Source organism: Monopterus albus, unplaced genomic scaffold, assembly GCF_001952655.1.
Source record: "Monopterus albus unplaced genomic scaffold, M_albus_1.0 scaffold96.1, whole genome shotgun sequence".
Taxonomy (NCBI): Eukaryota; Metazoa; Chordata; class Actinopteri; order Synbranchiformes; family Synbranchidae; genus Monopterus; species Monopterus albus.
In genome coordinates this window covers 2,460,023-2,474,843 of record NW_018127976.1, presented here as the reverse complement: position 1 = coordinate 2,474,843, position 14,821 = coordinate 2,460,023, and the positions used below count along the sequence as shown (strand labels likewise).

Sequence of the window (14,821 nt, the reverse complement as noted above, 5' to 3'; positions counted from 1 at the left end):
ACAAGGGACCCCACTATAAAGTAAAAATAAACTGACTTACGGTTCGGTAGTTCTACCTGAAAAGAGAGAAATAACAAAAATTAGCTTGACTCAAAGATTCCAAGTCTACAGGCCACGTCATGGAGCAGGAAACAAATTCATTGTAACAGACTGAGATACACTTTCTACTTCAGTGTTAAAACAAACCGTTTTTCTTAAAGAAAGTTCTGGGACTTACCGAACACTTAAAGCTCCATTTTCCTGCAAGCACAAAACGGATGTGTTTGGCAACGTCCTGGCGCCAAACAAACGCGAATCAACACCGACTATAGCGACCGACGCAGAGAACAGCACTTTTCCGCGGACCAAACAAATTCAATTAACGCTTGCTCTCAAAATTTAAACCGCCTGTAGCCACGCCCACTGCGCACGGACCTCGTTGATGATTGGTCTGCGGGAACCGCATCGCATCAACGTACTTCCTTTCCCGTGACCGATAATCGTTCTACCTGTGCAGATATGCTTGTTATGTAACAGCAAGGGGCGGGGGAACAGTTAAAGGCACAGGCTTGATCAGCTGATGATAGTGTTTGCAGAAAACAGGCCATTCTTTCATATTAAGTGACAGGATGTCTGTGCTTTTGAACACATAGTGAGTACTGCCACAAAGAGCCCAGACACGGGGACACAGCCTTAATATCAAGTGTGATTTTATAGGTTTTATTTTATCCAGTCATGAATCTACACAGGCTAGATCAAGGAATGGATTTTTAAACTCTCTCTGCTGAGTTTCTGATTCATGCTGGGAGAACATGGTGTCCACATTGTCTGACCACAGACAGGCTGCTGTTCACTGCTCTGTTGGAATCTAGTCTGTTATTTGTTTCAGTCATTATTTTTCATTAAAAATGGATTTGCAGTTGCAACATTACCTGGAGGACATTCATGCTTCTCTTCAGAAGTTTGCTAAACATCTTTTAAAATATTTAGCTTTATTTTGAAAATCTTGCCCCATTCAAATGAATGGGAAAATTCTACTTCAGCATAATTTCAGCTATCAAAATATTCAGCTCTTCAAGGACATTCATGCTTCTCTTCAGAAGTTTGCTAAACATCATATTTTGAAATATTTAGCTTTATATTGAAAATCTTGCCCCATTCAAATGAATGAGAAAATTCTACTTCAGCATACTTTCAGCTGTTTCAACTATTAAAATGTTCAGCTCCTCAAGGACATTCATGCTTCTCTTCAGAATTTTTCCAAACTTCCTACTTTTTAAATATTCCACTTTATTTTGAAAATCTTGCTCCATTCAAATGAATGGGAAAATTCTACTTCAGAATAATTTCAGCTATCAAAATGTTCAGCTCTTCAAGGACATTCATGCTTCTATTCAGAATTTTTCTCAACTTCATACTTTTGAAATATTTAGCTTTATTTTGAAAATTTTGCCCTATTCAAATGAATGGGAAAATTCTACTTCAGCTATTTCAGCTATCAAAATCCTCAGCTCTTCAAGGACATTTATGCTTCTCTTCATAGGTTTTCTAAATTTCATACTTTTAAAATATTTAGCTTTATTTTGAAAATTTTGCCCTATTCAAATGAATGGGAAAATTCAACTTCAGAATACTTTCAGCTAGCAAAACCATTCAGGTGTCAAAATGTTCAGCATTTTGAGGGTGATCTTTCAGCACTCAGCATCCATATGCATTTTCTTGAGAAAATGCATTTCTCTAGTTTCCTCTGTAAGTTACGTGTATGTATGTCAACACTGCAGGATCTGTCCACAGCCATGCGACTACAGGGGCTCACCTCAATGGAACAAATGATCAGTTGGACTATGTAACATACTCAGTCACAACTTTACCACCCTGGTAGTGTCACACAGCTGAGGTTACAAAGTGCCCTCACAATAGCTATATTGTAAAACTAGTGGTGAACAATGTGTTCTTTTCTTTTAATAAAATTCCTTTTGCAATTTTGGATGACTCCCTTTCAGAGCTCTTCCTTTGTTGTGCTGTAAGACTAGTAAGCTTTATGCCATGCCTACACCACACCCATCTCCATGATAAGACTAGACACATAGTTAAATTAGTTCACTATTTAATCAACTCAGGTTGTATTGTCAAAGTAGGGTGACATCTATTGAACAGAAAGATATTATAATTAACATACAAAGGTCACATGAAACTTACAGACTCACACCAAATTGTCACATGATCTGCCCGACTTATATGCATCTCTCATGCAGACGCACATATTCGCAAAGGTGACTTACTGTTACTATTGGCAACAGAGCATAGATAAAAAAAGATTGTCATACAACTGTCAGTAAGAAAGCATAAATAAAGGACTTAATGTTAAACACTTCTATTCATCCAAAATAAAAGCATATTTATGATAAAACACATTGTGGGAAATGTGACCATGCAGATGACACTGGGGTATAGAGTAAATCATGTACAACATATTGCAGGCATGCTATACAACTACTGAAAAGTGCATCTGATGATGTATTTATTTTCCTATAAAAAAATTCTAGCCTTGGTAAATTTCCTCACAATCACTCTGACAAAAATATTTTCATAAATACCACTTCTGGAGTCTTGGTATCTAATTTATATTAGTAGGTGCTTATTTAACCAGAGAGATATTGACTAATCATATGCACCATAATGTTTTTCACTGTAAACAACAGATTTTGTCAACTGAGAAACAGTCATATAGTTTCTCACCAGTCAATATCCTGTACACACTGTTAATGTAAAAAGAAAAGAAACCTGGCACTAAAACTGCTGGTTATGTTATAGCACAAAAAGAAATTACTTACAAAAGTGAAAAAGTTGTTGTTCTTAAGTTTGCTAAAGAGTGCTAAACCCAGCAAAAATCATCAGCTGCCAAGAGCTTTTCATTTGATGATTATACTGATATATTACAATTTGACAGCCATATTTATTGTATATTCGGAGTGAAAAATGCTACGAATAGCACCTTTAAACATAGGCTACAACAAATCCGGTTTGACTCTTGCTACTAAGGTATGCACAGTGCACTAGATATCCATCTACTTCTAAAGAACTAAGACCTAAAATTATTACAAATATCTCTCAGACAAAGATGATGAAATAAACATGTCTGGGGAATATCAGACTCATCTCTATGCATCCAGTACAGAAAGAGGTCCTGGGGAAGTTTAGCTGAGCTTAGCAAAAACTAGAAAAAGGAGCAAACTGGGAGCCTCTATCTAAAATACCAACGAAGCAACCAAAAACGTGCACATATACTGAGTCTGTCCAGCATGAATAAAAACTTGTGATAAAGCATTTGCAGCTTTTGGCAGCTACATCTTTGTGCTACACTAAGTACATCCTCAACTGACTGTTTCTAAATCATTTTTTTATTAATAATATAAATGTTTTGGAACATGCAAAAATGGGAGACTCCCACATACTGTGATAGTGCTATACTGTGTTTGTTATGGCCATGGAGGAGAACTTTAAGCTCCATTACAAAATTTTTCTTACCGAAATGCAGCGTGAAATTCTTAGCTGAACTCTTTCCTCGTGGTTTTATTTTATAAAACAACATTTTTTTTATAACACAGCTGTTCAACCTGTGTCATATACCTGGGAGAGTTGCATGTCTAACAGCATCTGCCAGTCACCTAAACATGTCTATGCAAAAAATGTAGACATGGATTTATTTTGGAACCCTGGGTACACTCCAAATAACTACTCCTACTTAGGTTATGGAATTGATAGCAGCAAGTGATTTTTCAAAATTTCAGACTGCTTTTCCAGTACAAAGCTACAAAGGCAGGTTTGTATGCAGATTGAAACCTGCCAAATTCCGGTGGAACGCTTGAGTTCAAGGATTGCATTGTACTAATATGGTATAAAGAAGCATACTATTCTAGTGTTTTGCTGTTTTTTTGTGCTGTAAATAAGACTGACAGGGGTGTCCAAATGTACTACAAGTTCACAATATAAAGTCAGGGTTTGCATTAAAAAAGGTTCAGCAAATGCATATTTCAGTGCAAGTCACAGAATATTTGACTTCATAGCTACAGAAGGAATGCTAAGCACACTTATGGCTCAAAAGAGTATTCAGTTGAGTATGCGGTATCTGTACAGAAGAGAGACAAAATATAAAACAAATCTGTCACATAGTTTCTCGCTCTTTGTAAAATAATTCTTTATCTCTTCAAATTATACAGTATCATTTATAGTAATAGTATTATCTGGCGTAGCACCCTTTCAATCAAATAGTGCAGGAAAGTAAACACAGATTTGCAGTTGACTTCACAGCTGTGATACAAATATATTGCAGTCATTCGCTACAGTTTGAACTGTGCTACTCAGTTTTTTTCTTTTTGTGATTTATATCCAAAACTTCTACAACTGTTTAAAAAAGGTCTTCTCCCCAAAGCATTGGCACAGCTTCACCATTACAATAGGTTTCTTTAAGAGTGACCACAAAAGTACACAGTGATTAGTTCTACAACACTTAAAAGGTTGTGCTTCAGTGTAAACGTACAAAAATCTCATGCTGAATTAAACCTTTTTCTTTTGAAATTATTATGATATATACACATTACAATGGCAGGTATTGTCACAGATATGGGGTTGTTAGAAAATCTGACTGTTTCGTTGTTAGCTACATCTTTTCAGGAGCCTTCGGTCATTTTGTATGCTAGTCCTTGAAAACAGACGTTATAGATGTTCCCTTGTAGAAAATATTTCGGGCATTGTCGGAGCTGTTGGCTCTTTCTGGAATCAGGATAATATTATTGCCTTTTTTCCGCAGAGCTGACTCGCAACTGGAAGTGACTGAGGGTGTTTCGGAAGCACTCTCTCCATCACCAACTCTGCTTCCTCCTCCACCACTACCTCCTCCAGATCCAGAAACGCTGCCATCTCCTGGAGTGACCCTAATGGTAGAGAGTCCCTGGGGGTGGAGCCTCTGCTCTGACTGGCTAGTGCTCTGGGAGTGAACTGTAATTATGGGTGTGGTGCTAATGGTGGCAGTGGTGGTTATGATGTGATTGGCACACTTCCTGTCAAGGGACCCTTCACGTATGGAGTCTGAGCTTTCTGAATCTCTGTTCAGATCATTGAGCTCAAAGGACTGCCTCATACTCCCACTTCCTCCTCCTGATCCTCCTTCTGCTCCACTAGTCCCTGCACCTCCACCAGCTCCAGTTCCATGATCCAGGGACCGCCACCTCCATGAGCCACTTCCATCTGTGGACGGAGCCTGGATAACAGGCCTGTTGTTTTCAGGGTGGGCCTCTACTCTGACAATTGCTCCAGTACTCCCGGAAATGTTGCCTATGGTGCTTCCTAGTGAGCTGGGCCCTGTGGTGCTGGTAGGTTCTTGATCCGCTAGTGCCCTGTAATTAACAGAACCCTGGCAACTCCCAGTGATGCTGCTCTCATCTAAGCTCTTGGAATGGGTCTGTAGTAGGCCCTGCTGCTTGAACATAGCAATCACATGCATGATTCGTGCCTGGGTGTTCTGTCCACTATCATTAGTCCTGCATGCTGTTGTCTTCTCAGCTGCATGTTGCCAGTTAGCCTGAACTGTGTTATTTACTGCTGACATCACCTCACTTCCTCCTCCTGCAGTCCTTGGGGACATGGCGTTGTAATTCTCATGGGCTTCTTCTGGTATGTGGACCAGCTGAGAAGACCCAGGTCTAGACTGCATGCATATCCTGGCCCCTCCAGTGATGCCACTACAATTACTGGGGAGGGTGGTACTAGCGCCTGCAGACATGTATGCATGACCATCAAAGCCTCCATTCAGATCCGCAGCTGATGGTTCAGAGCTGGACCGGAGCTCAATGCTTCCATGGTGGTGCAGATGCTGGGAGGACTGGCCAGATGACGAGTCTACAGAGGAGTAAAATATGTCTGGGACCTGCATGGAGCATTTGTGGTTATTGTGCTTATTTTTCCATTGAGACAGAAGCTGTTTTGAGCGGCTTGTGTCCATGGAGGCATGGTGGAGTGTAGCAGCATGATGTCTGGCTGCTTCCTCGTACGCTGCCATGGCCTGGGGGGTGTGGACCCGAGGAAGGGTATGGCTAAAGGTCAACATGCCATCTTTGCTCTCTGAGCTGTTGGGGGAGATCACATCCATTTCTGCACTCGGAAACTTTAGGCCATCATCAGGCCTCTGCTGCTGAAGGCCTCTGTGTAGGAGGCCCTCTGAGTGGGAGGTGGGTATGGTCGACTCCTGGGCCATGCTGGCTTTCATTTGCAGGTGGCGGAGGATTGCCTCCTGACTTATGTGAGGCAAAGAGCAGGGAGGTCGGGGTAGCAGTAGTGGGGGCTTGGTGTCTGTCACCTCACTAGGCTGGAAATTGCCAACTGCATACAACCCCTGGCAGAAGAGGAAACAGATTTATTTAGAGTAAAACATTAAAACTTTAGAGGAAAGCATTTTAAATTTAGTTAAATTTTTTTCCATGCCAACAGCATAGATTCACTTAGCACATCATCAGGAAGCTGGTCGCTCCGCCACTTTGGTCCATATTGGTGAAATATCTCAGCAATTATTTGATTGATTAATGTGGTCTGGTGTCATTAAGGACCTCTTGTGAAAGTTTTATTACAACCCAAAGACCACTTACATGTTATACAATGCAGTGGCTGCTTCTATCTTTTAGTACTAGGTGTCTAAACTGCAAGAACCTGGAGCAAAACTAAGGGCAGAGAGACACCAAGCCAACGTAAAAGAGCAGCGAAGAAGGCCTACTGTTGTATCATATCACATCGGCTTTGTCTGTCAGTCAGGTTGGAGAAGTGACACGAACACCCCGCTCAGACTGCATCTATGGCTGAGTAGCACATACGTTCTGCACCTGTGTGACAGAGGTTAAATTCCCCTACCAGCAGTTAGCGGTAGCTGTATTCGCCATTTAGAAAGAAAAAGAAGACGAGCTAGAATGTGGAAGTATTAGCTATAAATTAAGCACCTCTCATTCAACACAGCTGCTTTTTATAGCTACTGCTGATCCAGAATATGTCTGATAAGAAGTTGCAGATAGCACTGCTGTTGATCTTTTGGTTGTGGAAGGTGGAGGTTGTTAGGGCTGCCCACTAATAGTTGAATACTCGAGTCATTAGTTGTGAGACCTGTCAGTCGACTTAAGACTCTTCTAGTTGGGAATTTATTTTTATTTTAATATATTTTATTTTTTGTCAGCCAGTGTACAAGGATAGTAGCCCCAGCTGGTAGGTTGTTGTCTTCCTCTCCTCATTCTGGTGTGCCAAGCAACAATTTGCTTGACATTGGAGGTACAAGTCTGGTGCATATGAGACCGTCAGGGTGCACAATGGCCCAATGATAAAAAAGTAAAACACACTAATAGTGCCCATAAAACAACCAACATCATATCAGTGGCTTATGTTCACTTGTCTTTTCATTTGGTCAAACTAACTCCTTAACACAAGTTCACACACACCTCTCCAAATCTTTATACACAGCTGACAATGCAGGTCACCTTCAATAATTATTTAAATGTTTTGATGATTGTGTGTTTTATTAAATACTAACTAGTAAAACTCCAAAATCTGTTTTTGTGCATGCTCCTTTGCTCAGAGTTTAGACTTGTGTCTGCAACTGTGCCCTCTTTCAACAAAACAGAGCTGCAAAAAACAGTATCAAGACAGAAATAATCTCCAGACAAATGATGGGACTGGCACTTACCAGGTAGACCGCAATAGCTCCTCCAATCAGGAAGCCCAGGTAGACGTCAATGGCATGGTTCTTGTACTGAATAATCCTGGTCAGTCCACAAATGATGGCACAGATAATGAAGGAGAAGACCAGCAGGGGCTTGAGCAGCTTGGATGAGTCTGTGAGAGTGCTGTTGAAGTACATCTGTGCACAAATGACACATTTACTATTTTATTTTCCACTGTTCTTAAGATCTTTACAAGATTTTGGTTTTGCACAATTTTAGTATTTTTCATACAAATACTTGGATCCTGTGGACATAAGTGGATAGGCACTATAGTGTGAACAAGGTGTGTGCATGGGCTCATACTATTACTCACCGACACGTAGACAGCAGCAAAAGATGCAAGGGTAGCGTGCTGTGATGGGAAGGATTTTCTGCAAGAGATGAAAGAGTACTAAGAGCGAACCTTTGGCCCAGATTCTCCCTGAGCCACAGCCCAGCTGAGCTACACAGACCTACTTCTGACAACTCCTGATATTCACTCCCCCAGCCAGCCCTCATTTTTACTTGTGACTGCATGTGTGTGAATGTATGTGGTTTTGGTGCATTCATGCAGTTATGAGCATCTTTGCATGAACCGTGTACGTATGTGTGTCTGTGGGGTTACAGCAACTGTGGAGGCATACAATTTTCATTCACATGTGAAAACTGATAACACAGCTTCTGAATAAACTGACCCACTTTGGCACTGAAGTAAAGTAACAACCACAGATATAGTTGTGTACTGTATAACACACTGGACTACAGTTAAAAAAAAACTTTGCTTCCAAATTAAATGAGCCAATTTTTATGTATTTTGAGGTGCTGAATTCAAATATGACATTTTAAAGAACTGTTAGTTTTTAGGATATTTGGCCATTTACAGGATACAGTGCTGAAATGAATGAAGCATGTCCTTCCCAATGATTTTACTGCTGGCCTGGTGTTCACTGGAGGATGCATTTTATAGGAATAACTTTATATGTTCTCCATTTGCTCTTGGGAATGTTGCCTCAGTAAATCACTTGATTTTATGATAAATTGCAAGGTCCCTTTACTGTGCCTCAGTCAGACATTTTGAAGCCTTTTCATTGAGGAGGACATAATTGACAAACTCAAGACAGACTTCATTAAGTCCTCCCCAATTTATGAATGAAATCAAGTTTTTAACAATGCTGGGTCCCCATCTTTATGTATTTAAATAGCTTTCTGTCTTCTGCACCTGTTTTAAGCATAGAATAGTCCATGCATTTTTTTAAAAAAGGCCTTGTGTCATGATTCGGTTCCGCTGCTTCATGTCCGGCTTTTATTTTGCCGTTACTTCCTGTTTTTGTTTCACCTTAGTTTCGGTCTTTTTACATTCTTCATCACTCACATTGGTTTCACCTGTTTCGTTATTGTTTGCACCTGACTGTTACCTTGGTATATTCGTTTCTGCTTTGCCCTCTTGTCTCAGACTGCCACAGTGTATGATATCGGACTTCCCTCTGGATTACGTGTGTTTCTGATCCCGGACTGTTACCTTGTACTATTCTATTCTGCCTCGCCCTCTTGTTACGGACTGCCACGGTGTATGATTATCAGACTTTCCCTTTTGGACAACGAACTTTGGATTCCCCTGGATGTATGTGTTTGCTGGCTCTGACCCGGGACTGATACCAACCATGAGTTTTGTGTTTCACCTCGTCTTGTATGGTTTTGTTTAGTTTTAGTTCTCTTATTAAAGAGACGGTTTTGTTCAACACTTCCTCATCTGGCCTTTTAATTGAGTTCACTAAACACTTTTCGGCAGCATCGTGCGCCGTTTCTGACACCTTGATCTTCTTGATTTTATTCATTTGAGACCCATTTACAAAATACAATTTTTATTGAAGTTGTTTTACAGAAGGTTTGAGGTTTATTAACTGGGACACCAATAAACTGTAGGTAAAAGACTGAGCCTTGCTCAGTGCAACAAATAAATGTAAGTTCACTCAGATTATTAAGATCAGTCTCATACATGATTAAAGCTTATCAAGCGAAGAGCTTCCTTTTACAAGACTTTTTCACTTTTACAGGAAGTAAACAGAATCAGAATGTGTTTAAATGTTAAATTCAGTAAACCAAAACATTTTTCCTCCCTACCTGCCCTGGTTGATGGCTGTGGGGTCAGCCCCTGAGCAGATATCCTCCATAACATAAGGGTTCTGCTCACAGCTGACAATGAGCGTGGAGTAGTTGGGTTTACACACAGTGAGGAAGTAGGGTGTTGGGTAGCCCGTCATCAGTTGGAGAATGTCAGTGATTAAGGCCGTGGCACAAAGACCAAATGCATGGACGCCTAAGGAGAGAGTAGGTGGTGATGAAAAAGCAGGGATACAAGCTAAATGTGAGTACAGGATCAACATATGCAGGAAATGTCATACAGTTTGCATACAGCTTTCAAAACAACCAACCCTGATTGGTTAGAAGGAGAAGACTCATTCAGAAGAGAATATCCCAGCACTGCTGCCATACTGTTTGAATCTTGGTCATAGACAAGTTTGACAGCACATTTCCATATCACGTGTTTTGAAGCATATCTGAACTGAACAATAATAAAAAAGATTTACTTTGGCTGTAATTGATAAATGAGGCAAGAGAAAAAGCTGCCAAAAATAGCCAGTTACCATACTATCAGGCCAGTGTGCAGAGAAAAAAAAAAAAAAAGTGTACCAATGAAGCGAATAGCTCTGCGTATGAAGGAGTTGAAGTTGCATCCAGCGGCATTGATGTTAGCCTCGGCCCCAGCGCCACTCTTCCTTCGAGACAGACAGCAGAACCGGATGGCCTCTCCAATCATTATCTATTAACACAACAATACACGTTATATGCATTTACATGCAGTGGGTACAAAGGGTATAATCTTTGAGGATTAGAGAAGAAATGCTCATTCATTTTTTAAAATTCTGTTGTCCCTTAACTTTTTCAATTTAAGTTTCCATACTTGCTTATTTTGTGCAGTGTCAAACATGCATTTTCCCAGTTAGTGTCATTCAACAGGTGAACACACACTTGTGGCATTTATTGTTTGGATAAACAGCACTGTTCAAAATCTTGTTCAATGGACATTTGAACGTAGATTGCAGTGACATTACATATATATGCACGCATCACACTCATTACTCCACAGACTTGATCCTGTCTACCATTCCTCCTTATGGTTAAATGCTGGAATAAGAACTTCAACTGAAAACATTACCCCAATGTAAGATACAGCATTCATATATTCAAGAAATACTTCAGGAGGAATATAAATGCAACAGTTTTAAATGATTAGCTCTTATTCTTATATGCCACAGATCATAATTTATTCATTGTGTGACTGACATGAATGATCCATGTTATTGTGCAATTCTCCTTTATGTTGCCATTTTGGCCATGTCGCTCTCTCACAAAAGAGATATAGTATCTCAAGACACTTTCTGGTTAAATAAAAATAATGAATAGAGGGGCTGTGTGAGATGTGTGTGACAATAATTAAGGTTGAGCTTTGCCTGGGTCTGCACTCTTAATTGATTAGTGAAATGGATCTTTCAGTCCATTAACCATTAGTGTAGTATTTTAGTGGTAAAAGATGTGATCTCCATTTCATAACCATATACTGTATTTCTCTGATATTTTCTCTCTCCTCAATGATTCTGGAACCCAAATTGAGGATGTATAGTGATGTTGCCTCCCCAGTTGAAAGTCTGCACTAAAATTGATCTCTGCTCAATTTTTACCTTATCCTGATCTGACTGTATAACTAACAAGTCTGCTAAAATACATGACAAAATATATTTACCTTCTTATACAACAGGTTTCCTGATTTAACAAAAGGATGACACAATTTGTCTGTGCCTTCCTAGCTGTTAAAATTCACAGTTGCAAAAAATAAATCTGGTTTTTGACCTTTCACCATTCTGATTAAGGTTTGGTTGCTCTTATGGATAAAACAAATTGGTTGGGTTAAGTGAATAACATTGTTTGGCTTAAAGTGACTACATTGTTAAGGCAAGGGGACCTTTGTTGTCAAGGTTACTATAATACACATTTAGTTTTAGCCATAACTTCCCTAACCTTAACAGCTTCTTAGTTTAGCTAGACAAGAAGTTTGCCATGTTTATTCATCTCGATTTAAACAACTGTTTTAGTTTGTGCGTCTGCAATATGGCTGGCAGAGACTATTTCTTTGTTTGAAATCCTTTTAAAATAAGTTTAGGGTCAGTTTCCTGTCTTGCTATTAATCCTTACTGTGATGGCAGGTCCAGCAAAGGCCAGGCTGAGCAGCATCAATAAGGGAATGACCTCGTGGCTGGGGTCGATGTAGGGCAGGCTTAGGCTGCGGTCATGACAGTTGAAGCCAGACTTCACTGGCTTGAACACATCTGTCCACTCCAGGAAGTACACACTGACCACAGACGATACCAGGATCGGCAACTATCAATGGACACAGCAAGAGAGACAAAGGTATGATGAAGTTCAAAGTCATAAACAGCTGAGGCTGGAGGAACTTGAATAAATAGGCTACATGCTGTGCAAAAAAAGCATGCAGTAGAAGTGACTGTGACATTGTTAAATTTAAATTTGCACGTTAAACATGTCACACTTACAGTCGGCATATAAAATTATGTGAAAAGATTTATTTTGGTCCTCACTCAAAATCTAATAGTCTCTTTATCAGGCCATACCTCTGACCTTTCAACCTCAATGGCTCATGCTGTCAATTACTTTAATGAGGTGAGCTAGCAGCTACAGTTGCTCTAGCAGCTGCCCAGCTCATCCTTGTTGTTTCTGCAGTCACTTGACTCGTTTCCACTGTCAGAACCTAATGAGCGGTACACCCCGTGCTTCCCATAACAGTCAGGTAACACAGAAGACTCAGGTAAATAACACAAACTACATCAGACAGGTCAGTACAGGGAGCAAGTTTAATAGTGGTCAAACGCTTCCAGACAGTCAGGCTAAAGCCTACATTTCAGACAAGGGGCAGACTAACCTGATCCTGGAAGCATGTCCATACACAGGTAAGCTAACAGTTCAAACTAGAGACAGACAACTGTGACAAACACTGGTGGGTCCAACAGTTCAAACATGGGTATGCAATGTGCAAAACGTAGAAGCAGGTCAACAACAAAACAGGAAACAAATGATTTTGAAACCTTTCCTTGTGGATTATCTGGCAGGGAATGAGTGCTGGCTGAAATATTGACTGCACACATACAGTAGGAAGCAGCTAGTGTGGATGGAGAAGACAAAGGCTGGGTCTAGATTGACAGGAAAGACAGGACCAGGGCTGGGAGTGTGACAAGTGCAGTAAATAGGAGCTCTAGACATGAGTGTTTTTTGGTCACTGGATTATTCTGTAATGTAATCCTGTAGGTCCTTTGGAGTACTTAAGTTAGCACATAATATTTCTGTGGAAACCAGAGCATTAAATAACATTATCTTGATAAGTAAACTGAGACTGTCTGCCTACCACCTACAGTAAAAATTGACTGGTGTTTGTACTGGATTCACTGGGAGCTGTGGTCCTGAGTCCACTCTGCTCTTCCTCTCTGTTGTCTGCATAGTTACCACTGCCAGATGCACTGAGCTATTAGGATTTTTCTGATTTTAACTTCCTTTTCTCAGAGCTTTTCAGCCACACATTTTCAAAGATCATTTCTTTTAGGTGAGTCAGCAACAGCTCACTACTGCTGCAGCCTCAGTGTTTGATGATCAAGATACAACACATACTGTAAAAGGTAAGTGTCAGTTCAGTGTGAGAACTACACACCACTAATAGAGATGAACGCAATTAAAGAGGCCAGTATCACAGGTTGAAGGTAAGAGTCTTTGACAATAACAATGAGCTGGAAAGGGATGAGTGCTGGTAGTGGTGTAGCTCGACAAGGCACGGTGACACTACATAGATAAAGTCACTGAGGAAAGAAAAGACTTCATCCTCCACAGGCAGAAATCCTGGTTTAGTAGCAGTATAGCAATCCAGAGAGGCAGATACTAAGATTCACTGTATTACAGGGGCAAGGCAGCAGAGTAGTCAAGAGTCCAATCCAAAAGTCTGATATTACTCTGTCTTACAGAGACAGGGCAGGGGCGTACTCAAGATACCAATCCAAAGGTCTGATGGAGTTCACAGTCTTTCAGAGGCAAGGCTGAGACATAGTCAAAATTCAAATCCAAAGGGCTGGTGTTACTCACAGTCTTACAGGGGCAAGGCAGAAGGGTGGTCAAGGTTCATCAGGGTTTCATCCTAGGAGGATAATGACTCAAAAAATATCTACGGGCAGTGTAGAAGAAAAGAACAAGGCGGTCGGATTCAAATGATGGAATGGCAGCACAGTGTCCGGACTTTCCAGGCAAAGCAGTACAGTGCAACACACCTGTGGGAACTTCTGCAACAGTGCTGTCTATCCCAACAAAATTTGATTTCAGTTGTAAAAAGAATATCACAAGTGTGTTCAGCTGCTGAATTACACTAATGGCTAGATAGCACTCCTCCTTCTAGGCAGCTCACTGTCCCCATAATGCCAATACACCTAAAAGCAATATTCCCATGATTGCCATAAAATGATTCCTTGGCCATGAAATCCTGCCATTAGCATTTGGAATCGTATTGATGTCATTGTTAGTTTGTAATATTGGAAGATGTGGATTGTTCTGTTGGTGATTCCCTACTTCTTCAAAAAATCTCATAAAAATCCATTCATAACTTTTGGAGTTATGCTGTAAACAAACAAACAATAAATGCCAGTAAAAACATAACCTCCTTAGCATCAGTAATTATTTGTTTGGTGCGGGACCATATGATAAGGAAAATGGTAAGACAATTCACAACCATCCACAAACAGTGTAGTGGGGTTAGCAACACCTGGTGGCAGAAAGAATTGCAGGTTAGATTGTATGAACCTGGTGCAGGATTAATGATGATCCAGATCACCACCAAAATCGAATGGATTGATCTATGGACCATATCGTACGTCTCCAAACATTTCATTAAAATCCATTCATTAATTTTTGGGTTGTGCAGAGACAAGCCAACCAGGGTGGACAGGATTAGGAATGAGCACATCAGAGGGACAGCTCAGTTCGGCTGTTTTTGGGAC

At 40.4% G+C, this 14,821-nt stretch overlaps 1 protein-coding gene across 1 annotated transcript in view; it reads right to left on the bottom strand.

Annotated features, from left to right (window-relative positions):
* Positions 1-2,075: 2,075 nt before the first annotated feature.
* plppr4b (phospholipid phosphatase related 4b) overlaps positions 2,076-14,821 on the bottom strand; it is a 19,110-nt gene continuing 6,364 nt past the window's right edge. The window contains exons 4-9 of the mRNA XM_020608957.1: positions 11,967-12,152; positions 10,407-10,536; positions 9,837-10,032; positions 8,050-8,107; positions 7,700-7,873; positions 2,076-6,370 (exon numbers count right to left, since the gene is read on the bottom strand). Of these exons, the coding sequence (XP_020464613.1) occupies positions 4,676-6,370; positions 7,700-7,873; positions 8,050-8,107; positions 9,837-10,032; positions 10,407-10,536; positions 11,967-12,152 (2,439 nt within the window). The 3' untranslated portion in view covers positions 2,076-4,675. The remainder of the gene's footprint in view (positions 6,371-7,699; positions 7,874-8,049; positions 8,108-9,836; positions 10,033-10,406; positions 10,537-11,966; positions 12,153-14,821) is intronic.